The sequence below is a fragment of the Poecile atricapillus genome, chromosome 1 (assembly GCF_030490865.1).
Source record: "Poecile atricapillus isolate bPoeAtr1 chromosome 1, bPoeAtr1.hap1, whole genome shotgun sequence".
Lineage (NCBI taxonomy): Eukaryota > Metazoa > Chordata > Aves > Passeriformes > Paridae > Poecile > Poecile atricapillus.
In genome coordinates, this window is record NC_081249.1 from 116,172,108 (window position 1) to 116,199,121 (window position 27,014).

The 27,014-nt window shown below is 40.7% G+C and overlaps 1 protein-coding gene across 6 annotated transcripts in view; it reads left to right on the forward strand.

The window, feature by feature from the left end:
* Window positions 1–554: 554 nt before the first annotated feature.
* SYNJ1 (synaptojanin 1) overlaps window positions 555–27,014 on the forward strand; it is a 51,077-nt gene continuing 24,617 nt past the window's right edge. For all 6 annotated transcript variants that reach the window (XM_058865203.1, XM_058865374.1, XM_058825863.1 and 3 more), the window contains exons 1-12: window positions 555–682; window positions 3,061–3,206; window positions 9,773–9,859; window positions 10,252–10,522; window positions 12,725–12,950; window positions 14,137–14,220; window positions 14,790–14,851; window positions 15,127–15,223; window positions 16,487–16,656; window positions 18,694–18,775; window positions 20,008–20,160; window positions 23,187–23,352. In XM_058865203.1, the coding sequence (XP_058721186.1) occupies window positions 3,083–3,206; window positions 9,773–9,859; window positions 10,252–10,522; window positions 12,725–12,950; window positions 14,137–14,220; window positions 14,790–14,851; window positions 15,127–15,223; window positions 16,487–16,656; window positions 18,694–18,775; window positions 20,008–20,160; window positions 23,187–23,352 (1,522 nt within the window). In that variant the 5' untranslated portion in view covers window positions 555–682; window positions 3,061–3,082. The remainder of the gene's footprint in view (window positions 683–3,060; window positions 3,207–9,772; window positions 9,860–10,251; window positions 10,523–12,724; window positions 12,951–14,136; window positions 14,221–14,789; window positions 14,852–15,126; window positions 15,224–16,486; window positions 16,657–18,693; window positions 18,776–20,007; window positions 20,161–23,186; window positions 23,353–27,014) is intronic.

A 27,014-nucleotide genomic window follows, 5' to 3' on the forward strand; every position in this document is an offset into this window, starting at 1 on the left:
TGTTCAAGATACCCATCTGCCTCTTAGTTACTCGTAGGGTGTTTAAGGTAAGCGCTAGGGGAGGGGTGAGAGCTGGTGCACCTCTACTCTACCTTATATCCTAAGCTGTACCCCTTATTTTCACTGTGTGCTCTCTAGTCCTAAAGCCTTTTACTCCTCTCTGTTCCTCAGCCTGTGACACCCTCGAGCCCACCCGCTTAGCAACCCCTTCTTTGTGCTGCGCTGCCCCCCTGGATGCGGTCCCTACCCTTTTTCTTTTGGCGTTGTCCCCCTCTGAGCGCTGCAAAAACCGCCGCCCATACTTTCTACTACTACAGGGGTCAAAACGACACCAGCGACGCCATTTTATATTGCCGAGAGGGCGTGGTCGCGTGACGTAAATGACGCAAGGGGGCCGGTGCGAGGAGAGGAGAGCGGGGGCGGTGCCGGGGCAAGGCTCGCGTGGAGGTGGGTGGGTGCGCGGGGTTTAGCGTGAGTGACAGGTGCTGCTGGGCGAGGGGTGGGAGCGGGGTCCTCTTATTGGAGGGGCATCAGCACAGATTTGCAGCAGTCTCTGGTAACGTAGTTCCCAGGAGTCTCAAAAAAAACCAAAACCCTCCTGCGTGACAAAACCCCGGCCCCAGCACGGTCTGCACCCAACCCTTGGTGATGAGCATTGCCTTGCAGACCGGGCAGGACCAAGGTAAAAAAAAACCCAGCTGGGGGAAAAAACCCCAAAAAACAGCAGGGGCAGGGAGCGCGGGGGCTGTGGGGACGATGGAGCGGGAGCTGCGGGCCGTACCCGCAGGGGCAGGGCCCCGGGACAGCTGCCGCACCGGGAGCTGCAGTTCCGCCCTGCCCACCTCCGGTACGCTCGAGCAGCGCAGAACGCGGGGCTCGCTCGCCTTTGGCCTCCCTGTTCCTGCTGTGCCAGCGGCAGCTGTGCCGAACGGGATAAATCCCCTTGGCTCGTGGAGTCTGCCTCCGAAGCTGAGCACTCTTCAACAAGACTATGTTGAGCCGCACGAGTGGCTGAGGCTACAGGGCTTGTTCAGTTGCGGAAGAGATTGAGCTGATAATTCTTCAGGGGTCTGCAGCTTCCTCCCGACACTCAGCTCTGATCTTTGCTCTCTCTGAACAGTGATAGGACCCGAGGGAACGGCTTGAGCTCTGTCAAGGGAGGGTTAGGCTGAGTATCAGGAAAGGCTCTTCTTTCCCCAGAGGGCGCTAGCACTGCCCAGGCTCCCCAGGAAATGGGCATGGCCCCGAGGCTGCCAGAGCTCCAGCAGCGTTTGGACAGTGCTGCCAGGGATGCACAGGCTGGGATTGTTGGGGTGTTTGTGCAGGGACAGAGGTTGGACCCGATTGTGGTTGGACCCGAGGTTGTGGGTCCTTTCCAACTCAGGATATTCCACGGTTCTATTCCGTGACTGCCATCGGAAAGCTGCCGGCTTTAGCCGGCTCCCACCCGACCCGAGGCGCTGTGAGTATCGCAGCCCTTTGCCCAGCGTGGTGACTCAGAGGTCGCTCAGTCCGCACGGCTGTTCCTGAGCTTGTTCCTTGGGTTTCGCTCCTCGTAATAATCCCGCAGCGGGATTTGGGACTGCCTGTGTTCCACACACGGCTCGGTTTGTTTAAAGCACAGCTCCGCCCCACCGCGGCCCCAGCACCTGTCCCCCGCCCCCCATTCCCCTCCCTTCCGGGGCGGGCGGCGCAGTGCGGAAGGACGCGGGGCCAGGAGGAAGCGGATCCCGGTGGATCCCGCCGGCTCCGCGGCACCGGGTGGGGCGGACGGACGGTGAGCGGAGCGCTACCGCGGGGCCGGGCCTGAGCTCCGGGGTGGCCGGTACAGGCTCGGGCGCCAGGCGAGATGGGGCGGGCTCTTCCAGGCGTGTCCCGCTGTGCCGGGAATGTGGCGGCCCGGCGGTGGGAGCCCCGCGGCTTGGCCGTGCCCTGAGCCCGCCTGGCCACGGAAGGCTCGGGGAGAGGCCGGAGAGGGCAGTGTGTATCCGCTCCGGAGGTCAGGGAGCTGCCGGGAAGGGAGGGCGGAAAACCCCGCTCCGGAGCAATCCTCCTTCCCTGCATTTTCCCGAGCCTTAGCAGGGAAAATTTGGCTGCTCTCGCGTTTGTTTATGGTTTGCTGCAGTGTGAGAGTTTTGTGGGGCTGTTTAAGATCTCGCTCGTTTGTGGCTGGCGGGCAGCGTCACCAGTACGACACTGCGATGTTTCAGCCGCCGCAGGGCAGGGTTTAAATCAAAATCAAGCCCTGCTTTTGTTAAAAAAAAAGGGGAGGGAAAAAGAGCCGAAAATAAGCTGACGTTTTTTGTACCATCCTTTAAAATGTCTTGACGGCTTCAGTGTTTACAATCTGCTGTCCTTTTGTACAAGGTCAGAATTAGTAAAATAGATCTAAAAATTGAAGGCTGTCCCTCTGCTTTTGGCACTGGTTTACCATTAAGGTGATTGCTACTCTCCCATATTGCTGGTAGCTGGAAAACATTTTCGTTTTTTATTTCCCTAAGAAGAAATCCAGTTTATTAAGTACTGGGAAAGAAATTGCTTTAAACTAAAAGAGAATAGGATTAGATTTAGATGTGTTCCCTGTGAGGGTGGTGAGGCCCTGGCACAGGGTGCCCAGAGAAGCTGTGGCTGCCCCTGGATCCCTGGAAGTGTCCAAGGCCAGATTGGACGGGGTTTGGAGCAGCCTAGGATATTGGAATGTCCACGGCAGGGGGTGGAACTGGGTGAACTTTAAGATCCCTTCCAACACAAACCAGTGTGGGATTCTGTAAAATTCTAGTTGTCTCAAAGAAGCTTTTAAATAAATACATATTTTGAAAGGTGTTTCTCTGGCTTGTTCTGGTTTTGAAACACTCTTATATCATCTTTAGGTAATCCCTGTAGTTGTTTTGGAACATAGATAAACTAAGTCTCGTGAGGTAGAATGAGGGAGCAGGGGGTTTTGTTGTTCGATTTGTTGAACACTTAAAATCTCTAGGAAAGGACATGAGTTAAACCTGCTTTGTGGGAGATGTCTGGAAGCACAGGGAGGTTTCATTAACATCATCTTGTTTTGGACAGGGCTGCCTGTGTTTGAGGCAAAATGGCTTTCAGTAAAGGATTCCGTGTCTATCACAAGCTGGATCCGCTTCCCTTCAGTGTGATCGTGGAAGCCAGGAACAGAGAGGAATGTCTCATGTTTGAGTCCGGAGCTGTGGCTGTCCTCTGTAAGTCGACCTGTTTTGATAACTACCGTGTTAGAAAGGTGGCAGACATTGTGTGAGCCATTTATTTGTGGAGTGTAAAGAAGCAACTGTTCTATTTTTCTGTTTGCTAATGAAGAGGCTTCTGATTTAAATGAGAAAATAGGCATTTTCTTATCTTCATATATTGAGAGAGAATTTTACATATTTAATTACATCTCTTTATGCATCTATATTTTCATGTCCACTAAATTTTCTTACAGTTGCTTCCAACATCATCTTGTTTCGTTGATTCTGAACAACACTATTTTGAACACATGATAATTCATTGATGAACTAATTATCTGTGTTCCATTTCATAACACTAAATTCTGTATTCTTAAATGTTATATCATAATTTGGTCTTATCTAATTTTGTGTGATTTTAGATAGCTTTTTGATTTTTAGCTTTATTTTATCCCTGTATTTTTAACCTCCCTCAAGACTCTGTATTGATTTGTTTTGTCATAAAATGAATAATATTTGGAGCAAGATTGCATTGCAGAGTTATTTTTACATGTTTTAAGTAAAAACTGCATGAGATATTTTCCTAAAGTTTTGCCCACTTCCCCTTTTTTTTATTGGAGGACACTAAAATGAGAAGTGCTGAAGAGATCCATAAGGCCTATACATAGGCTTTTAAAATATGTCAAATTATAGCATATGTTTGTGTTCTTTAGGAAGTCTAAGCACCTGGTTGCTCAGCATTTCTGAGCTTGATTTTGGTTCTTTTATAGAAAGCTTTCATTCCATGGAATTAGTTTTCTCCTTAGCCAGCACCTGCTAGAGGCCTGGCAATGACTGATGTGGTTGCTGTAGCTGTATGATGGTCCAGGTGAACAGTGGGTGTTTTTCTCCTATTTTTGAAATTCTTTCTTTTTCTGGTACAGTTTCTTCATACTATGTATTTAAGTAATCTTCTTGACTTAGGTGGCAGTATCCATAAGGCACTGTAGTGTGGATTAAGTCTCCACTCATAAAGGCAGTGAACAGGTTTAAGGCAAGCCATAAAATGTTTTGAAGATTCGTGGAACAGGTTGTTTCAGCTATGTTTAGTAGTTACAGAACATACTTGAGCTACTTAAGGGCCGACAGATGAAAAATAATTTATTCCTGAAGGTTATGCTCAGAAAGGGCAGTAAGTCACTTCTGATGTTGGGATACACTGCAGGCACCTGGATAAACATCCTTCCCTAAAAAGTAAAACCCGCGTCAAAGTTCATGCCCACTTCCTGCCCTTGTTGTTGCCTAGCAGAGGAAGCCAGACCTAAAGGAGGTTTGAAAGCCTCTCTCCTCTTGGGTTCTGTACTTCTGTTAGTGATAGCTCATTATTAATCTGCAAAGCACTGTCCTTGCAATTCTAATTGGTAGATTACATCATAGCAAATGTTCATACTCGGCTGGAAGTAGTTAGTTAGTGAGTATTGTTTTTAGTAAGCTTAATCAGGAAACTGCTTACTCTTTTTCTGTCTGGTACAGGGGCATAGTTTTCCACTGAATATTTAGCAGTGTCATTTTTCTTTAATTCCCTCGATTTTATTTCCATAAAATTCCCTAAATTCTTTAGATACTGATACTTTTCTTAATGGTTAAAAGATCACAATCTTAAACTGACAGCAGAAAAAGCCCAGAAATTCCCTAGGTCAGGTTTTATTTTCTTCTCTTTTTCTGCTTGCTGTTCCCATCTGATATCAGTTGTTTTTAATGCGTATTTAAAGGAGTAGAATTATTAGCACTGGGGGAAGATTTGTGTAGTGCTACTTCTCCATTTCACTGGCCATGTCACAGAATCCAGCCAGAAGATTCCAGTCAGTAGCTGTACAAACTCACAGGTATTTGTACAAATAATAGACAAAGTTAATGAAATATTACTGTCCCTTGGGGAAGGTTTCCCATGTTTGGAAATCTGTGTGAATAGATAGAAAAATGGTCAGATCAAGCATGTCAGAACAGCATCACTTTAAACTGTCAAAAACTTCTGAGTTTTGATGATGGTGCTACCACTTTTTAAACTACAAAAATTGACAATACTGTTAGACAGTTTTCCAAATATTTTACTAAATACTGGAGATTAAGTAACCTGTTTAGCCTTATACCTGATCATAGTTCTCTTACCTGTATGTAGAGTGGATAATATATGCACAGCCTAGTGAAATACATTTTAGCATTAAAACTGATTTATGGGGCTCAATTCTGAAAGCCTTAGTGAACTGCATCTCCTGGAATATCCACGTACAGAAATTCGGCTTTGAAATGGGCTAAGAGAAAGGAATGGAAGCTTACTGATCCTTTCAGTGTCATCTTAAAGGAAGAACATCTGTCATTTTGCTGAGGGAAGGATAACCTTCCTTGCCATGCCCTCGGTGAGGCACTGCAAGATGATTCAGAGGATTTCGTTCAGCCTTGGTAGGAAATGCTGCAGGGCTCAGATGGTGGCTGATTTTCAGTGTGTGTGCCATGTGCTGTTCCAGTCAGCCAAGTTGGAGGGAAGCAAGGCAGAGGGTCGAAGGGATAGTTCAGAGGTGATGGTTGTGTAACAGTTCAGTCTGAACGTGGGAGCAGCCCAGGCCATCCTTCTGCTGGAGGTTTTCTGTGTGGATTAACTGATGTGACTGAAACACCTGAGCATTACTTTGCTTTCTTTTGTGCATTTAACACCTTTTTGGTCCACGTGGTCCTGGTATTGGATTAGCCTGAGACACTGGAGTCTGAGGGGATCCTTCTCAAAGCCTGGTGAGAGCACCTGGGTTTAAATGTCAGCAGCTTCACTGCTGATTTGTTTAGAATTTAGTGGGAGAGTGTCATAGAATTATTTTTCTTATTTTCCATATGAAATGGGCAGTATGTTTATTCTTTGAAATAGGGCTCTCTGAGATGTCTTAACTGGAGAGGTTTCCCTGACTGGGCAGGAGTGTGCTCTCTCCCTCTTCCTGCTGGTGAGTCATCCCAAGTGAGTGGTAAGCTGTCTTTACTCCTGTCGTCTGCTGTGGAGAACATTCTGTCTGAGAAAACACTGAGCCATGAAGATGCAGGAGCATCGTGCGCATCCTTGGACTGCAGTGTCATAGTAAAGCTGAGGAGAGAGCAGGTGTGAGCAGGAGGAGGAGCCGTGCCCACCTGGGCTCTCAGGAGCTGAAGTAAGGGCTGTAGTAACTCGTGTGCAGCAGGCATTCTGGTAGCTGTTCACCACCAAGGCTAGCAGTGCTACTCAGACCACTTCTTAGTAAGAAAATTCTTCCATGCAGTTAAGTCAAGGTGGTCTCAACAGGCCTTGAAAAGCAATCTGGCAGTGTTTCCTCATCCCCTGCATCCTGAGCTGAGCCAGTACTAGGGGTGTGTCAGAAAAAGAGGTATCAAAAGTAATAAAATAATTCTTTGGTTAATTTAATAAATGTAGGTAGTGACTGTATTCTGATTTTGATATCACCTCTGTGGTAGTATTCAGGTGTTGGCTTTAATTTAAAGACCAAAAATTTAACTGTCATAATTTGACAAAACCCTTGAGAACTTTAGGCTTAAAAGATCAAAACCAAATTGTGTTCATAAATTTTTCAGATTTTTTTTTTTTGGTTTTTCAGATTCTAAACCTTTTAGAGTGACAGTTGTGTGGACTTTTTCTCCTCTAATGTAAGTTAGAAGTCTTGGGGCTGAAGGAAATGCACATAATTTCAGGATTGTGGTTTTGTTCCCTGCTTAGAGTCCCATATTCTACCTGTATTCCATACGCTCTGGAAACTGTAGAACTGTAATTTGAAATGTATTGTCTCATGGCACCCTGTGAGCTCACCAAGAAGACAACCCAGCCGTAGAAAACCTACATGGTGACTTTCACTGGGATCCTGACTTTTTAATTGTTAAAATTGGGAAACTGATTTCTGGATCTGGAATGAAGCGGAATACGTGTTGAACCAGATTATCCTGAAAACAGGATTGTTGATGGGGTTCCATTTGTGTAACACTGGGAGGGCTGGCATATTCCCTTCAAAATAATTGAATGGTCACCTTTGTTTATATGAGTCTGTGATTAATAAGGTGTGCTTATTACAGATGACATTTTAAAATGCTGGTACCTGTTCATCCTTAATAAACAGTGACCTGAAATTTTGTTCGTTTTTTTCCTTGACACTGCAAATGGGGCTTTCTGGCTTTCTCCAGATGTACATTACAAATTGGTTTGAAAATCACTCCATATGTGTTGTGGTTTTGTGGAGTTTTTTGTTAGTTTGGTTTGGTTTCTTGACACTGATTTATAGTGAACATGAAAGGACAGAATCTTTCTGGTTTTGGATGGCTAAAGATAGGGGTCAGTAGGACTGGTGCCTTGGGCTTCTGGAGAGCAGAGTTTGGCCTGTTAAGGGGACTGGATAAGAGTCCCTTGGGAAGAGAATGAAAAAGAGTGCAGTGAAGCTGTATCTTCCTGATTTCATCTTGATTTTCAGTAGCTTCAAATGCTCTTTCTGGATGTTGTAGCGCTCCTGACCACATGAAGTTCCTTGTTGGGCACTGCCATGAAAGCAGAAGCCTGGGATCAGTGAGCATGGACCAGGGCAGGATGGGGGAAGTGATGCCATATTGACATTTTCCCATGTGAATTTTTGCCTTAAAAAACAAATTGAGGTGGGAAAAGTGCGGGCAGTGTGAGAGAGAAACGCTTAGGTGGTTACTGTGGAAAAGCTTTGAGTTCACACTGAATTAGGTCCAATGTAAATGAAAAATATGGCATGAAATGCTTTTGGTTGGTTCTTGGGCACTTTAAGAAAACACTGACTAGCCACAGTAACTTTCTCTATTTTTATTTGGTTAGTTGGTTGGTTTTGCAACCCTTTGCTGCTTTATTAGCCTTGTTGGTCTGAATTTGCAAAGCCCATGTTACTTAATTTACTTTGGGCATTTACTTATTAAGGCTTAACAAGGATATCCAGCTTTCTCTGCAATGGAAAAAGAGAATAAATCCATAGAAGACAGAAAAGCCATTGTTCTGCCATGTCATTAAATCCCAGCAGGCACCTTTAAGAAAAATCCTGCAAGAAGTTTGAAACAAAACCTGATCTGTCCATAATAATTTCAAATGTGGAGGAAGAACATGGCAGCTTTCTGGTTATGGAAAGCTGAGTTTAGAAGGGTGCATTGGTATTATTAAACTCTTTGTAAAAGACAGATTGAAAGAACCAGGGTCTGAAGTTTAAAAGTTCTTTCCAGCCCAGTGGTTTTCTGGTTAAGGAAAACACAGTTTGGTGATGCTGACAAAATGGTTTTAGATTGGCTGCAGGTTCTTAACACTCACCGTGGGTGAAGACTTTAGAAGTAAATCCTCATGCTGCTATAAAACTCTGTATTACATCTATGTTACAGGAATATTAGTGCAATAGGTATCAGTGCAATAAGGTAAAGAAGCTTTTTTAAAATCCACTTAATAAAACATTGAATGGGGTTGGATTTCAAGCTGTGGTTAAATAACTGTTTCATCTATATTAAATTGTCTGATTCACTTTAATAAAAGAGCTGGCATATATTTGAACAGTAGCAACAGGCTTGAGCACAGGCAGAGCTATACTAATCTTAGGGAATACTTGTTAGGAAGAACAATTCTAAATAAAATAGGGGTTTATTTTATTCTAAATAAAATAGGGATTTTATCTAAATGGCATAGCTAATGTGAGAGAGCACAGCATTATAGGCATTATAATTTACTCCTCTTCATGTCATGTTCTGAGGTTTTTAGTGTGAAAGCAAGATGGTGTTGATTGTTGGTAACCACAGAACCTTGATCCCTGTAAATCCAGTGGCAAAGCTGGAATTGTTGATGTTGCCCTTCCAGTGCAGTCTTGGTCATAAGCAAAAGCTCAGGATGGGCGGGATCCAGCTGCTCTGCAGCATCTCTCAGCTCTCAGGCTCGTGGGCCTGGCTGTTACAGTGCTGATGAAAGGGCTGAAGTGCACACTTAACTCCCAGGAGAGCAACGGCAGATATACTTTATATGACAAGGTTGTTTTTGTTTTTTTGTTGAAAACTGTCTGTGAAAACTGTGTCTTCCTAATTCATCTGAAACATGGCTTTTAAATACCAGTTTTTGTGGACCTGCAAGAGTTTTGATCTGCTTGGAATATATGAGATAGTCTTGCTCAGGGATAATACTGCCACATCATGGTTTTATTCTTGGAGAAAAAGGGTAATTTTTTAAAATAAAAAGTGACATTAAAGACGAATTTTAATACAGGAGAGCATTCTCAGGCATCATATTTGCCTGTGCTGTAGATGCTTTTTATAATAAGAAATGATGCTGTTAAAAATGTCAGTGTTCTCCTTTATTATCACTTGGAGTTTTGCTTTTTTTATTGCTTAAAAACATAGCGTGATCATACTCTGTCACAGAATCAAACCCTCATTTTCCATTTTAAAGTGCCATATGCTCATACATTTTGATTTCTTTCCAGGAGTGTCACGTAAGCACTGCTTTTGTAATCCCTCAGATTTTTGGTTTGGAGTCACTGCTCTCACTGCTGTAGTATTGGGGCTTTTACATCAGCAAATCTTTTCCTTTCTCTCCACAGCTTCTGCAGAAAAAGACACAATCAAGAATACGTACTCCAAAGTCATGGATGCATATGGGCTCTTGGGTGTGTTAAGACTGAACCTTGGTGAGTCAAATAGTAAAACTTGAATTTTTCATTTGGGGCAGAGTACTGTGCTGCTTGTGTAAGACTGGATCTTTGCAACAGGAACAGGGCTTACTTTTTTCTCTTTGTTTGGTTTGTTTTTTTCTTTGCAGAGTAACTTAGAAGTTTGGAGCACTCCCAAAAATGAGGGAGTGGACAAAAATAACTTCTGTTTCTGCAATCCCTGTTCTTTGCAGTGTGGTTTCTTTTTTTTTTTTTCTGTAGAACTTGAGAATGCATTCTTCGGCATTGGTTCTTTTTGTATGTTTTTCAGGCAAACTGGGATGGGCTTCCATGCCTCCAGCACATAAATGAATCAACAACCTACTCTGCTAAGATCCATTCTCTTACCTGAGCCATTTCTTGTTTTGCAGGCGACACACTGTTACATTATCTGGTTCTAGTAACGGGATGCATGTCTGTGGGAAAGATTCAGGACTCCGAAGTTTTTCGAGTTACTTCCACCGAGTTCGTGTCATTGCGAGTTGACCCAACAGACGAGGATCGCATTTCAGAAGTGCGCAAAGTGTTGAACTCCGGAAACTTTTATTTTGCGTGGTCTGCAACTGGCATCAGCTTAGACCTGAGTCTCAGTGCTCACCGCAGCATGCAGGAGCACACCACTACTGACAATAGGTTCTTCTGGTGAGTTCAGAATGGGTGCAGCAGGCATTACATAGAGTAATGAATTCTAGAATAGCGTTACTTGAACTCTAAGGGGACAAGTGTGTTACTAATGACAGGATGCTTTCATGACCACTTGGGAGTTTCTTCATTGGAAGACACAGATTTTTCACTGCTTATATTGTATTTTCATCTGAATATCTCCTGTGATGTTTCATTTCAGTTTGGTGCCTCTTAATTCTTCATCAACTGTGTCAGTTTTTTAAATGGGTGTGGTTATGAAGCTTCAAAGAAAAAAAACTACTATTTTTTAGAACATTCTGGATTCTAAAATGGTGTAATGTTTATAGATAGATTCCAAGGGGTTTACAACATATGAAAGCAATTCAAAAGTTTTGTTACTCAGAAAATTGTGATGCTGCTGGTTTTGTTGAGACAGCAGGTAGGCTCTGCTGCAAAGTACACTTTGCTTGGCTGCTGCAGTTGCTATCCTTTTACTGGATATTTTTTAATAAAGTATAGGTTTTCACACAAAGAATTTTTGGTTAGAAGAATACTGCTTCTGCTGATCAGCAGCCTAAATAATGTCAGTAATGCACACTGACATGTCAGAAATTCTGTTCCCTTCAGCCTTTGTTAAAAATGCTCTGTGTGTCTAGGAATCTTGGAAGGGTGCTGAAAACTTGGGTTTACACTGTTAGAACAGGTGAAAAGCTACACCTGTCCCCCTCTTCTGGCCAAAATGCACCAAATGAGCTCTGGCATATGAGTCAATGCTTCTCTAGTCTTAGCTGCTACTTCGGTCAGGTGAAGAAATCTGATCAGAGTGAAGTATAAGGAAAAATTATTAAGGTAGGAAATAAGCTCAGGTCTTCAGAAACATTATTTCCTTGATGTAGGTTTATAGGGGTTGTAGAAACCTTGCTGTTTGTCTATGCATCTGAAAAAAGACTTGGCTCCCATTGATCAGTCAGTGCTGCAAGGCTTGAGAAATAGTGCCTGTCCAAATAAGCTGGGCTGATTCTGACCCCTGTTGTAAAACTTCAGAAGTTACCTGGTTCTGTTTTTTTCAGTAAGAACCAATCCCCACAAGAGGTGGGTGGAATGCCCAGATTCCAAGATCTAGAAGTGTAACCTCTAAAAGTCAAGAGCAGGAAATATTCTGGTTGTGCACTTCAGTGAGCTTTCTGGGGAATTTTCTGTGCCAAACATCCAGGCTCAGAGTGCCCAGGGAAAGAATATTGTTTGCTTTCACTGTCCTATTATAAGGTACCTATATACTTAGATTTAGGATGAAAAGGCTAAAATTAAAGAGCTTCCACCATTATAATGAGCATGCTGTTTACAATTCCAGTAGAATTTTTTGGGCTGAGACGCAATCTGACATCTTCCTGGAACTTGCTTTTCTGTTTTTTTGCTATGCAGAAAACTTTGCTCCCTTTTTATACAAGTGAGTGTTTCTGAAGACCAAAAGCCAAGCCCCACTAGAGTGAGGCAAACAAAAAATTTCACAAAACCCGAACTTACTTAATACAGCATTGATTAGTGCTGCTAAATGCATAGGTACATTGAAACTGTAAATTCCTTTCATGTGAACAGTAATTGCTATTAGAGAATGATATATGGAGTATATAAAGCACCAGCACTTAACCCTGAAATTGGTGTTTAAAGAAATTTGAGAACAAGTTGGCTGGGAATTTATTCCTGGAAGCCTGTCTGGTGAGCAGCATAGGGTTAGGGTGAGGTGGCATATAATGAAAGTAAAATTCAGTGTATATTGATAAGAATTTATTTTCTAGCTTTATTTTGTGATGGTGGGAGATTGAACAGTGCTTTACACACTACAGAAAAAGTAACCCTGTCATTGGAATTCTGTCTTGCTTTCCTAGAGTCTGAAATCTTTGGCTTCTCAAAACAAGGCTGAGCAGAGAAGTATAAACAAGCTTGGAGTGTTGTTCTTTTGCTGGGTGACAAGCAGGGGCTAGAAGGGCTTATTATTTTAAGGTCATTGAAATTCACAGCTTCACTCCATCTTATTATTGTGCGATTTACTATTTCAGGAACATTTAAAGGAGAGCTATATGACAAAACTGTACCATGCCTATTTTCCTGGTCTTGTTTGTGTTTGTAGCTGTAAAATGTAAGGACTTACTAGTTGGCTTAACAATTTGAGCTGAATTGTAATTCCTTCTGGTTATTTGATGGTTATTTTCTTCCTGATAGGAACCAGTCACTGCATTTACATCTGAAGCACTACGGTGTAAACTGTGATGACTGGTTGTTGCGTCTTATGTGTGGAGGAGTGGAGATCAGGACAATTTATGCAGCTCACAAGCAGGCGAAGGCTTGTCTCATATCACGACTAAGCTGTGAACGGGCTGGCACCCGATTTAATGTCCGGGGAACAAATGATGATGGTCACGTTGCCAATTTTGTTGAAACAGAGCAGGTATGTTATGCTCCAGTGTCCATTGCTTGGCTGACAAGACAATGTAAATCCCTGTGTGGTTAGATTTTTGCACTAAATCAACAAATCACAAGTCAAGTCTGGCACCAGCAGATATTGGAACAGTTTCTTTGATGCTAAATTAGGAAGCTAAGTAGGTTAAGTAATTTGATGATCTTGGTTTTTAGTGTGGCTTATGGTCAGGGCATGCCTGGGTCTGAGTTGCAGTGGCTTAAGAAGGTGCTGAACTCCTGTGGGTGGCTGTGCTTCCCCTGAGCCCCTTGAGCTGTATGGCAGCATGTGTCACTTCTGGCCTGAGCTAATCTAAAGTAAAAGAAACGGGCAAAAGGGATTTTTGGCAAATACCGAAACACCTTGTGGCTCAGGAAAGATAAAAGCGTTCTACTTTGTGCAGGTCCTCTGAAAGGCGGCTTGTAAAGCCACTGTCATTCTGCTGCCTTGGATTTCATAGCTCTGCCCTCATTATACAGAAATAGCAAAACCTGCTAAATTTTCCTTTGCTGGCTTTCCTTGGCTCACTTTCCATGGTAGCCTATTCCCAAGGGGCTGTACCTGCCGCTGTGTTCATGCTCCTAGGTTTCTTTGGCTGACACCATCCAGAACCGAGGTGACTGAAGGAGGACTTTGTGCAGGAAGGGCTCTTCTTGTACAGCTACAGTTTCAGGAGTTAATCAGAACACTCATAAGTTTTCTAGCGTGTCAATGTCACTGAATGGCTGTAGCGTGTTACTCCACTTCAGTTTTCCTTTCCTGGATACTTCATGGGCCATGTTACGTTGGTTTCTGGCGCAGAAGATCTGTATCAGTGTTCTCATGAGTAGGCTGCATGGTGATTTTCTGTGCATTGGTGTTCATATTAACTGTTCCTGCAGGAAAGTCTTACCAAGATGTTTGAAACATCTTACTCCTAGTGCAGGAGTTACTCAAGCCCAAAAAATAAAAGCTGTATTTCCTTATGTGTTGTGAACTGTGGTTCTGCAAGGGAGCAAGAGAGTGACGGAACTTTTCGTAGGAATTGTTCAGAGTCTCAGAAACCATATTTTAACTTGTAGTGTGGAATATGTAATACATAAATATATTTTATTTGCTCCAAGTATAGTTAAGACTAAGAATTCTAAAAGCTTACATTGTGATAATTATTAATACTATGCTTTACTTTCCTTAACAGGTGATATATTTGGATGACTCTGTGTCATCTTTCATACAGATTCGAGGATCTGTTCCATTATTTTGGGAACAGCCAGGACTGCAGGTATGCAGGAGATAGATTTAATTATACATTATAATTCTTATTCATGTCCTTTTAAACATCTACTAACCTTTGGTCTCTTCTGCACAGTTGCCTGTGAGGATGAGGTGATCCTTTGGGAGCACTTTGGTGCTGTTGTGACTCACCAAGACTGCTCCTCTCAAGTCTAAAAGTTGCTTTGCACACTACTTGAATGTCTATTCTTTTTTCCACTCTTTTTCTTCTTTTCTTCTCTTTTAAGTTCTTTTTTCTCTTTTAAATGGGTTATCTAAGGGCATCCAAAGAGACTGTTCTCTTCTGAGTTCTTCTTGAGGAGAAGTCTTTTCAAGAAGTCAGTAAGGATCAAGTGTTACTGTAATAGAATTTCATCACAATATTCTTGGAAGAGTGACTGATTCACTAACTACTACTGTGACACATTTTTTTACAAGAAAGGTTAAAAGAAGTTTGTGCCTTACAGGGACTCTAGGCTCTTTAGACATATCAGCATTTTGCAGGAGAACTGCTGAAACATTTACGTGCCTTTTTCTCAAAACAAGATTTTGGTAAACAATGTAATCTTGGTGTTGCAGGTGGGATCCCATCGTGTCAGGATGTCAAGGGGTTTTGAGGCGAATGCACCAGCTTTTGACAGGTAAAAAGCATCTAAAGTTTTTGCTAATGCACTACAAGTTCTGCTGCATCACAGAGATGGGATTTGCTATTCCAAATGGGAGGCTTTGTCTGTACAAATGTGGGATTCAGCAGAGCTGGGAACTTCCCGGGGATTGCTTATGCCTTTCAATGCTTTGTTGGAAAGGGTGAATAAAATTTCTCTTGAATACTTTTCACCTTCTCAGTGTTGCAGGTGTTGCTGTTAATTTTCTGTGTGCCAGAAGATGACTCTGGATTTTTTTCTTCTGTTAACAGGCATTTCCAAACCATTAAAAATTTATATGGCAAGCAAATTATTGTAAATTTACTTGGGGCAAAAGAAGGGGAGCACATGCTCAGCAAAGCTTTCCAGGTGAGTATGACAGTTCTTTCACTGTGCATATCCTTGGAATTTGCTTGTTTGCAGTGAAGCTTTTACATAGCCTTTGGAAACCAAACCTCCAGGTATGCTGTGCTCTGGGAACTAAAATTTGGTTTATCATAACAGCACTGCTTAAGATGCACAATGTGAAATGAATCGTTAAATGTTCTCTGCGTAATTTGTGTTTGATTCTGTTCAGATTGGTTACTGTACTGGAAAATTATAACAGCAGTGTGGACAGTGTAGACAGAGGGATTTTAAATTATTTTCATATTTCATGCTTACTAGTGTCTTATTGAAAATACAAGTCTTTTCTACGCTATAAAATTGATGAATAAATACATTATGCTTTATGATATTTAATGCTGTGATATTTCTTTTAAGGATATTTCTTTTGAAATTGATGGATATATCCCTTAATTATTTTTTTTTTAAATACAACTTATCAATTTAAATATGGAGCTGCTTCATGATTAGCAGGAAATAATTGGTTCAGAAGATGTTAACTCTAAGTGAGTGATCTCATTAATTCCCAGTGGTTAGTTCAAAAGAAAACCTCAGGTTGCAGTTCATAAATACCAACTATTCAAGGAGTTCTGTCTGAAGCCAGAGAACATGTTGGTAGCCAGCCATCTGTTATTTCCCTCTCCCTTTTCCCTCTGTATTGTACTGATTGAATAGCTTGGGGCATTCACTGGGATATTTGCTGTATCCAGCTCTTGTAGTAGGAGACAGGAGTGTTCCTAGGTGTGCATCAATACCCAGGGCTTTGCCAACAAACATTCTGTGGGCACTTAAGGGTTTTTCAGGGAGTATTAGGGAAGCTTTTGCTCCAGCCACTCTCCACAACAACCTAAATAATTTGGGTGGGTTTTTTGTCAGTAGTAGTTGATGAAGTGTTTAACCAATCCCCATTGCTGATCGCCACGTCAGTGACTGTTGGAGAACAGGGGTTTTGCTGAAACAGCCTTTAGCAAGTGAAGGCATTTGTACAGCAGAAGAGGCCATAGGCTGCCTTGGTGACCCCTGGGGTAGTAAGGGAAAAACCTGGCTTTGTGACAAGGAAGACAAAAATACATGTGAAATAATCAGTTCTGAGTGATTTGTTTCAATGGTGATAAAAGTTGTTTCATTTTACCTAAAAGAAAGCTAATAAAACAACTTCTAAAATATTTGTAATCTCTTGTTTGGCTCCTACTTCTGTATGTTCAGGTACTGGTATATTTATTATTTTTTTTCTGTTTACAATGCCAGAGCCATTTGAAAGCATCTGAACATTCAGCTGATATCAAAATGGTGAACTTTGACTATCATCAGATGGTTAAAGGTGGAAAGGCAGAAAAACTACACAGCGTGCTTAAACCTCAAGTCCAGAAATTCTTGGAGTGTGGATTTTTTTATTTTGATGGAAAGGAAGTGAAAAGGTTTGTATGTATAACTTCCGTACATTTCCTCAGATTAAGTTGTGGTGCCTGAGATGTGTTTCACCCCTCAGCAAGAAGATAAGAGAAAGAATGTTGCCTCTGTTATTGTGGTTTGAGTGTTTCCTGGGTGATCCTTAACAGCTAAAATACAAGTCACCTGTTTTACTCTGGTAAAATCTTGTCTCATTCTGTGTATGCTCTAAAAATCTCTGAGGAAGATCTCTGTGAGACATTCAAGGGGTAAGAATTAATTTCAGGCCTTTGACCTCAGGATTTTGTGAAAAATAGTCAATAGTCCTTTTTCTAGTGGGCAGCCATGTGGAATTAATGACTGTTTTTCCATCATCCTTCATAACATGCTGACTATTTCCCTCAGTGATGGAACATACCATTTTCTCTGTGTTGTAAGTGTTTGTGTTCAGGGCAGTGTTTTTGAATGATTCTGGATCCCCCATTTGAGAAATTGCTTTCTCTCAAAGCAGGATTGATATGCATGTTTCCTGCTCTTCTCTGTACTTATTCCTGATTCCTGGAGCAAAAGCTGTGCTTCTCTCAGCAGGAAAAGAGAAGCAGGGATAGAAGTAGGCAACATTCCCTCTCTTCCCCTTTCCACACTCTTCCTCCTTTTAACTAATGCAGAGCAAAGTGCTGAGTGATGTTCTCCCTGAGAAAGAGTTGCTGAATGATGAGGGGATGTGTCGCCCTGGAAATTGAAACCTTCTGATAATGTTTTCATAGTTTTAGTTACTTTCCCATGAAAGTAACATAAACATAAGCTGTTTATCACATTCCTTCTAAGAAACGTATTTTGATGAATGTTTCTCATGACCAGTGTGCTTGGGAAGGTGGTAACTTGATTATCCAATCCCTGGTCATTGTCGAGAATCTATAAATACTGGAGTCAGAGAATGAAGGCATTGTTTTTTGTTCTGACACTTAGAGATGTTTGTGTGAATCATTTTGTGTCCTCTAGCAACAGGGATGAGCTCCAAAAAGCTTTAAAAGTGGCATTATTTTTTTTTTTATTGGGGGATTCAAATAATGACATCACAAATCAAAATGCAACAGACCAAAGCAAAAAAAACGTTGTAGCTTTGACAGCTCAAAGACTTGTGTTAATAAAAGATACAGTTAAAATGCTTGTGAGTTTGTGGACCATCTCCTTTGGGAAATGTCAGGCTTTTTGCTTTGTATTTCAAATCAAATGCCAAGATAGTAATGCTAAAAAAAGTAATCTTGAAGAAAGTTCTTCAGAACTTGCTACAGTTTGTGGTTAGGTCTCTAATTAAAGGTGCTGAAACCATACTGACTTTGATGGACAACGTGTGTAGTGGGAATGACAAAAGTAAGGAATAAATGTGTGTCCTTGGGAGAGTCCTTAGAATTTTGTACACCTATCTGAGCAAGCAGCACATGAATGTTGCTTAACATGATCCTTTTGAGAGCTTTCTAGCAGGAGTTACTGGGCTTCTCCTGAAGGAAGTGGAGCAGTTCTGAGTGCTTGAGGGCCTCAAACATCCCTTGAGCTTAAGGGGAGAGGCTAGTTTTTCATTTTTATGAGCAAGTAGTGAGGTGTTGGAATTGACTTAAGTTACATCACAAATTCTTGTTACTTTTAGTTAGATAAAATTTGAGAATTGTCTCTACTTTTTTTTCTTCTTTTCTTTTTTGTTTTTGTTGTAACTAAGAGTTATTTCTCCCCGAGGTTTTTTGGAAGTATGTTAGTTGAGTTGTTTGAAAAGAAACCTTAATCTTGCAAAACCCTTTTACCAAGCAAGCAAGGAGGATTGGGAGAAACTGAAGCAGAAAGACTAACGTTATTTGCAGAAAATGCCTGAGCTGTGCTCAGTGAGCACTTGAAGCTTACCCTCTGTTGCTGCTGACACGTTTATAAATGTCCGTGTGGGGCAGGAAGGTTGCACTGACAATGCCATGATTTACTGCTCTGGTTCAGATCTCCCTGTCCCTGCCTCTGAGGAGATGTGTGTTAAAGGAGTTATTGCAGTTGTTTTCCCTCTCATGTTGTCCTTGGCACAGATCCCAGAGCGGCACTGTCAGGACCAATTGCTTGGACTGTCTGGATAGAACAAACAGTGTGCAGGCTTTCTTCGGCTTAGAGGTAGGAAACCCACACCCATCTACTGTTTCTGGGGCACTTTGGCTGTAAAAGCAGTGGCACTTTCCTAGGAAGGGTGAATGAACTTTTTCTGGGTGGATTTCTAGTGTGAGCTGTTTCTTGTTCTGACTTGCAGAGAGAAGATGTTCAGCATGTTTGAAAATGAAAAAATATGGGTGCTATAAGGTCAAACCTAGGAAAATTATCATCCTGCTGTTTTCTGAATTTCATTTAGTTAAAATGCTCCTTTTAAGAGAAATTTCTGCGAGAGCTTACAAGGCATTGGTTGTAGAACAGACATATCTGATTCTGGAATATGTAGTGCTTGGCTACTGCATTAACACAAGTTTTCTTGGCATAAGAATATCTTTCTACACTCTTGATGTGTAGAGCACTTACATGTCAAGCTTAGCTATATAGTTCTGTTCTTTCCTTTCATATCCTTTCAAGAACTGCATAAATACAACTTTTTTTTTAAAAAAACAGGTGTGCCAGATTTTTCAGTAATGAGAATTAAATTATTTCAGCTAAAGTGTGAGAGCTAAAAGCATAAAACTAATTAATAAGAAGGGAATTGGTTAATCCTGAAGAACTGCTTACTTAATTTTCAAATTCTATTAAATGATATATATGACTTCTGACTTTATTTAACACAGTAGATACTTAAAATAGTAGGTACTGAACCCAAATGATGACGCCCTAAAATTATAAGAGCAAGCACCCAATTTCTAAAACTTCTTGTATATTTCTTCTTAATTTTGATTTACATGTTTCCTTTTATATCTTTGTTGATTCCTACCCAACCTTCAGAATTTTGCCTTTGTCAGTCTGTAATTTGAGGCTCCTTGCTGCCAGATACCTTAAGGTTTTAAAGATTTTTAAAAGCTCTTGAAAATAGCTTTTGTGTTTAGTTTGGTGAATTTTAAGATGAAAACATTTACAAATCAGCTACATTTTTTTCCCCTGTACTACTACCTATCTCTTCAAAGGAAAATGAAGTGTTGGTGTTAAATTACACGTATGATGCAGGTTTTCAAGCATATGCTGTCAGTTTGCTCAGAATGATACATATAAACCCAAGATCTATGGGGTTTTATGCAAATATGCTGAAAAATAGGATGTGCCTTTTAAGAAATGTATTTAAAGTGGGGTTGGTAGGTTTGGGGTTTTTTTGTTTGTTTTTGGTTTGGTTTGTTGGGGTTTTTTTTTGCTAATGGTGTCTTCACCTGTTCCAGATGCTAACAAAACAGCTGGAGGTATTAGGATTAGCTGAGAAGCCTCAGTTAGTTACTCGCTTTCAGGAAGTTTTTCGATCCATGTGGTCTGTGAATGGTGATTCTGTCAGTAAAATTTATGCTGGAACTGGAGCCCTTGAAGGAAAAGCAAAGGTAAAGTACATCTTCTCAAGTGCTTTAGCAGTGTTCAGTATGGGTTTTCATAAATTCCGCCATTAATCTAGCAATGATGAGATTTTCTCTTTAAAAGATGTGCTCTTTATAATCATAAAAGAAGCCCAAACAAAACTCAACCAACCAGAAAAATTAACTTAAAATGGTTGGTTCTGTTGATAAGCGGGTCATGTTTCTGTATATCCCTTCCTAGCCATGCTCCTGCGTCCCACATAACCCCATTCTGTATGAAAGGATAAGGCTGAAATCTTCATAGCTCAGAAAAATATATATTCAAATCAGCTTTAGTTTCTTTGAATATTTTTACTTTCCTTTCTGTACCTCTCCTGCTATTACTTCACTTCCATTCACTATATCTCCTTTTCAAGTGTGTTTGATAGGACGTTGTTCATGTTTTTAGTGTTTAATAGTGTTAATACTAAACTAATTGTAGCCTGGTGGGTTTTGTTTGTATGTTCATCCAGCTTTTTAGTTCTGCAGTTACTGAAAAAACCCCAAATTTTGTTTCTACTCTGCTTTCTAGCACTGCGAGAACAGTTCTGTGCTCCATGACAGTGCAATGTTTCACTTCAACTTGTTTTGTTTGGGTTGATGCCTGGGTTGTTCCCATTTTCTCATGCTGTCTTTTAGTTTTTTCCTCACAATGTTGCTTTTTTGTTTCCCTAATCCTGTCCCTTGCCTGGTGATACCTGTCAAGACAAATGTTGACCCGTAGCAATTTTTGCCCTTAGTTCCTTCAAGAAGGTCTTTTCGCACTGTTCTTTCTGCTAAAGAATGTGCTGCTTCTCAGTCCATGTTATATCCTATGTACTCAGCCAGCTGTTTTGGATTTTCTACCATTTGTTCATTCACACTCTGTCAGGGTCCTTCTCTGTTCATGTAGGAGGTATCACATCAAGATACATAAAAACAAAATAATCAAATAAATGTATTGCTTATTCTGCCCCTTGACTGGTGCATGCAAGACTTCTTCATTTGGGAATTGCTTATATTTTACTGTAGAGTGGAATTTGTTTCAAGATGTCTAGTTTTATTTTCTTACAAAAATGTCACCTAAACTGCCAGGAAAACTGCAGTAAGTATTTTATGGAGTGTCTCCCCTTGTCTTGACTTTCTCATTCAACCTTCTTTTTTCCTTTTCCTAAGTTGATAGTTATCTGTTTCATCTAGTTCATTTGGCTTTTGTATTTTCTTTTTTTTTTTTAAAAAAAAAAAGTTTAAAAATGCATTTAATGTATTTACATTTCCATTTTTAATGTTTAAAACACAGAGTAGATGTCCTGGTATCAGTCTGTTTAACCACAACAGTACATTTACTCTGCCATCTTTGGAATACTTCTGGGTCCCTGCCCTGTGACAACTCTAATTAGTACCACATCTCATAAATCAAACGTCTCTGACACGAGTCCCATCTATTCAAAGAGGATCTTTAATGCTTACAAAGCCATACAATACTTGCTCTTGTTTCAATTGAAACTGACTCAGTATGTTTTTGAGTACTCTAATGAAGTTTTTAAGTTGCATTCTCACTTCTCAAATGAAAAGTTTGATGCTTGAAATTGTTCCATTTCCTGCTTGTCAGTTTGATTCTTCAAAGCCCAAGAGTACTTAGAAGTAAAAATATAGAAATTTCACATAGGAGAAAATTATTTTAACTTTAAGTATGTTGATATTCCTTTCTCTACTGAAAACCAGTTCTTTTTAAAGTATTATAATACTCATTACATCTAACTCCTTACCTGCTCTTTCTTTTGCTTTCTCGGGGTTCCTTTCAATTAATTGCCTGATATGTGAATGGTGAGTGTGTTTTTTTGGATCATCAGTTGTATGTTGTCTGCCAGGAAGGGAGTACATCCTATCAAAATCCTGTTGCAATAGGGTGCTCCCTGCGGCATGGATGATCCCCATTGTCTGCCCAAGTCACTTAGCCTTGCCAAAAGAGTAGCTTCTGTCTTGCTGTCTACTACCATTCATAGAATTAAATCCTAGCGTAGTTTTGTTAAGCTTTTGCCTTCTTTCCACATGCATTTAAGAGGCTTTCGTGGACAATGCAAGCTGTAAACTTGGGAGTAATTCTTTACAATAGCACAATCCCTTGCAGCATCCCTGATGGATCACAGTCTGTATTTCACATACCTGCAGCAGTGTGTGTTCACAGACACCTCACAGGCAAAGCACATGCAATAACATGTGTAAGCGGAAAGGTGTTTTTGTATGCCCAAATCAACACTGCCAGGTTTGGAATCGAGTATGTGACTGCATTATGTGTTAGTTATATTATCCTTTAGGTGCTTGTGACCCTGGGGTATGTCTGCATCAGCAGCACGTTTTTCTGGAAACTCTTGTTTAGCCCAGGTGGTTGGACACTGTTTCTCTGGGTTTCGGTTCAGAGTGTGCAGAGACAGTGTCTGGGTGTGTCTGTAGCCATTGATTAGTGTCTGTGTTCCTTCTGGGATGCTGCATGAGACTTGCATGTTATTTCAACAAATTGGGGGGGGGGGGGGAGGGGGGGGGGTGTCTTAAATCTAAGCTCTCTCTGTTTTTAACTTGGATATTCCAGAATGTGAGTTCTGAACTCCTAAGTGCATAAACATATACATTCATGTATCATGGCATTTGGACTTGAGTGCTTGCTCATCTCTCACTATTTGGGGAAAAGCCTAAAATCTCTGTCATGGTCTAGACATGGCACTAGATCAAATTAATTTTTAAAGACCTAGGGTTTAGGGAAAAAAAATATTCCCCTCACTGCAGTATTTAATTTTACTTAGTTTAATTTAAATCTGCTTGTTAGACGTGCCTTGTAGGTGTTACTGTGTTTTTTGGGGGTGGGGGGAAAGCACATGCAGCACAGTAGGCTCAGATGACTTGATTAACACTTAAAGAAGAAAATTGCCTTAGCCCTTAAAATCATTAATACAGTTTACGTATATCTACTGAATATTGCCAATGTATTGTGAGCAGTGTCCGACATAAAATATTTTATACGTGTTCCTCCCTAACAGGCTGGAAAGCTGAAGGATGGTGCTCGTTCTGTGACCAGAACGATCCAAAATAACTTTTTTGATAGCTCCAAGCAGGAGGCGATTGATGTTTTGTTATTGGGAAATACCCTAAATAGTGATTTAGCAGATAAAGCACGGGCTCTCTTAACCACCAGCAGTTTACGCGGTATGTGTCTTTCAGGATTTTAATCTCTGATAACTATTTGGTGTAAGAAAGCTGTATAGAGTTTGTTTTCAAAGCACTGTTGGAAAGTATAAATGCTCTTTTATGTTCTCTTGGCTTATTAAAAAATGAAAGTTACTTCTGCTTTACTAATAGTGCTGAACTAATGTGCTGCAGAAATTGCTTTACCTGTTTGTGATTTGTGGGTGAAGTTCTACATCAAAACTAGAGAGAATTCAATAAGAAACCTTGCTTGTGCAGAGCAGCCATATGAGTCCTGGGGTCTTGGTACCAGGAAGGTGGTTACCCTCATGAGAACATGGCCCAGCATCCTGCATCCCCAAAGAGATGTAGCCTCTGGGATCCCCAGGATTGCAGTCAATCCCAGCTTCTGCACGTCTGGTGGACAGGAAAATAGTGAGTCAGTCGTGGGGCTCTGTATTCATTCCTGTCCTGGGACATTAAAAATACAGGAGCTCATATTTGGGCAAAGAGGGAACTTAAATTTGAGTCTTCTTTCCAAGATCCCAGGTAATAATGTTCTGAGTTACTGAAATTTTTAGGGATTAATAACATTCTTAAATTTTCCTTTTCATTTTTTTTTCTCCTTCTCCTGGACACACTTAACCTAGAATGTGGAAAAATGTCAAACCTTCAGTGCAAATCTCTGGCTCAAGAAGAAAACTATGGCCCAGTTGTAGTCTTCGTTTCAGGGTCCACATCTTCATCCAGTGTGGAGTCTGAGGGAGTGGTTCTGTTCTTGTTTAGCACAAGGTTTCACATTATTGTGACTTTTCCTATATCTGAAACCTGCTAAATCGGCCTCACCTTAAAATTGGTTAAAATTTGTTTTCATTTCTTCTCCACTTTTTCTGGGAGCACAAGGTATCCTTTCCACATTTGCAGCTCCTGACAGCTGAGGAGCATAAATCCCTCTTCCCTGAAATCTCTCTGTATTCTCTGCTAGGTGGAAAGTTAACCAGTGGGGTACTTCAACATGTGTGAATCCATTATTAATAAAGGGGGAAAAAAGAATTTGCTAATCCTGTTGTGAAACTTGGTAGATTTTGCAGCATAAAACACGTGCTTTAACTGATGCAAATGGTTATGTGTAATAAATTGTGTATTAACAGCATGTTTTCTCACACATTGCTGGAAAATCCTAAAAACCAGTAATTTATTTGACTAATCTTTTCTTGTTTCCCTCTTACTGCATCCGTAGTTTCAGAGCAATCATTACAATCAGGTATAGTATAGTACAGTAAAATAAGCTGTAAATACCTGACCAGCTATTGTTGTCCTCTGGCTTTTCTTGTGTCTGTTTGTGTAATATTTGGCTGTGGGCTCACATTTTCCTGATGGTGTTTGGATCTGGTATTCCTGTGCCCTAACATCCTTTAATCCAAGAAAAGCGGGAATATGAGAGGTGAAAAATGTTGCAGTTGAGCTTGGGTGCAAGTTAGGAAATGAGGTGACCAATTTGCAGGAGTTTATTTTTTCACATGCTCGGGCTGTAAAGGAATTTTCCTTTTATCTGATTTGGAGGCTTCTGTATTTTTGCTTTGTTTAGGATAAGAGGTGAAATTCTTCAGTACAATTTGTAATTTCATCTTACTGCTGCTAGAAGGCTCCATATGCTTGTGTTCTTGCAGGGAACTTGTCAGCTGTGCAGCACTTCATGTTCTTTTTCCCAGAAACCATTATTTAAAATAAAATATTCCTAATGCTCTTCTATTCAGATTTTACTGTGTATTGAGCAAATTTAAACAGCCCTTACATTTGCCAGTTTTGCTTTTCCTGCATGTGTTTTACTCTACCTACTTAACTCTTAGTGAATGAAATCTGAGTCACAAGTAATGTATGTCTGAAATTAGGTGATTCACTGGCATTTTGTCAGTGTAACCAGGTGCTTATTGGAATGACTGGTCACACTCTCATTGATGGTGTTACCTTTGATCTTATAAATCTGGAAGAAGAGCCAACTATTTTTATATATTTATATATTATTGTTGTTAGTATTATTTATGTCTAATTTTTAGTATTTATTAGAATGCCTATTTTTGTTAGTTATAAATCAGCTATTTTTTAGCATTTCAGGGTCTCACCTGGGTCCTACATGAATTTGGATGTTGCAGTAAAACAGTTCCATCAAATTCCAGCAGTTCCATTCAGTTGCACAGAATATCCCAAACAGAATTAAATTAAAACTCCCGTTGTACAACTGATTTCCAAATTTCTGTTTGCCTAGTAAGAACAGCAGTCAAAGTATCTTTGCTGCAAATAACAGAAAATGTAGCTGATTTGATTTCCTGTGTTCTAGAGTGAGGCACAATTTTGCTGTAAAGATAAATAGCTAGAAATATGTGGGAAAAATCATAGTTTCAGGAGCTCTGAAAACCACTTGGCTCACTCAGTATTTTGGAAAGCAGTAGAAATTTTTATTTTTAATTACTCACATTTATTAAAAGAGTCATTCTACAATTTAGGAAGACTGCTAGTTTAAAGATATGAATTCTTTGTTTGTAATAAGCTTATTGTCAGTTCACTTCTAAAGTTAGAGTCTAACCTGGTGAGGCTTTTCACATTAGAGTCTCATAACAACATCAGGAATTAAATAAGCAATAATGAAATTTTGCTTTTCTTAAAAGCTGCTCAGTAGCAACTGAATGATTTGGAGTTACTAAAACGAAGCTGAAATGAAGCTAAATTTTCAAAAGAAAATGATGGAACCTGAGATGAGGAATGTCCAAACTCTGCTCTTAAACTTGCTCTGAGTGCTGCAGAGGCTCATCTCTGCAGGCCTGCACAGCTGCCTATGGTGGTGGTTTGGGTTCCTGGGGTTCAGCCAACCCTTTGGATGATTTGGTTTTTGGATGTGTTGTGGCTACAGCATTCCTGGGGTTGTTTCCCTTCAGCGTTGAGGTAGCTCCTGTCCTCCACCCTCCGTGGCCTTTTGGGTGCATGCTGGACTTCCTGGCTGGAGTCACCTGGGGTATGGGCCAGAAGCAGACCCCGTATCTGGCTCTCACTTGGAGGGCTCAAGTATCCTGTCAGCTCTTTACTGTTTTCTAGACTTCATTTGCCTGGATTTTGATGAAGAAAGTATAATCCCAAGAACTTGGAGCAACCCAAGTACACACCAACCAGTTCATTGTCTTTTCTATGTGGTTAGCCCATTTATGGATGCATGATTTGCTCAGCAGGGAAAGCATTCACAGCCAGCAAACACAATTTATTTTCTTCTCTTGCTTCCACTTTTTTCCAAACCCAGTAGGGATAGAGAATACCTGGTTTTTGTTTTAACCGGGTAGCCAAGATGGCAAACTTAAGACAGCAGCAGCTCACTAATCATCTTATTTGGGGAATTTAAATGAAAGTATTGTTCCAAGGAACTGACTGTTTTTCAAGACTGCAACAAGTGAAGGGAAGAATTCCATCTCATATTGTTTATATTTTCTTTTGGAGTCTGATAACCATGAGAACATTCAAAATAGGTAAATTAATATAACTTAATATAACTTAGGTAAAGTACCTGACTATTGAATCAGCTTTTTTCTTTCTGTGTTTCTCACAATATCCTTTACATATGGGTCGTACCTCTCTCTTCATCTGGCAGATAAAAACAAGGCACAGGGAAAGGCTGATGGGACAGAGAAGTGAGTTTA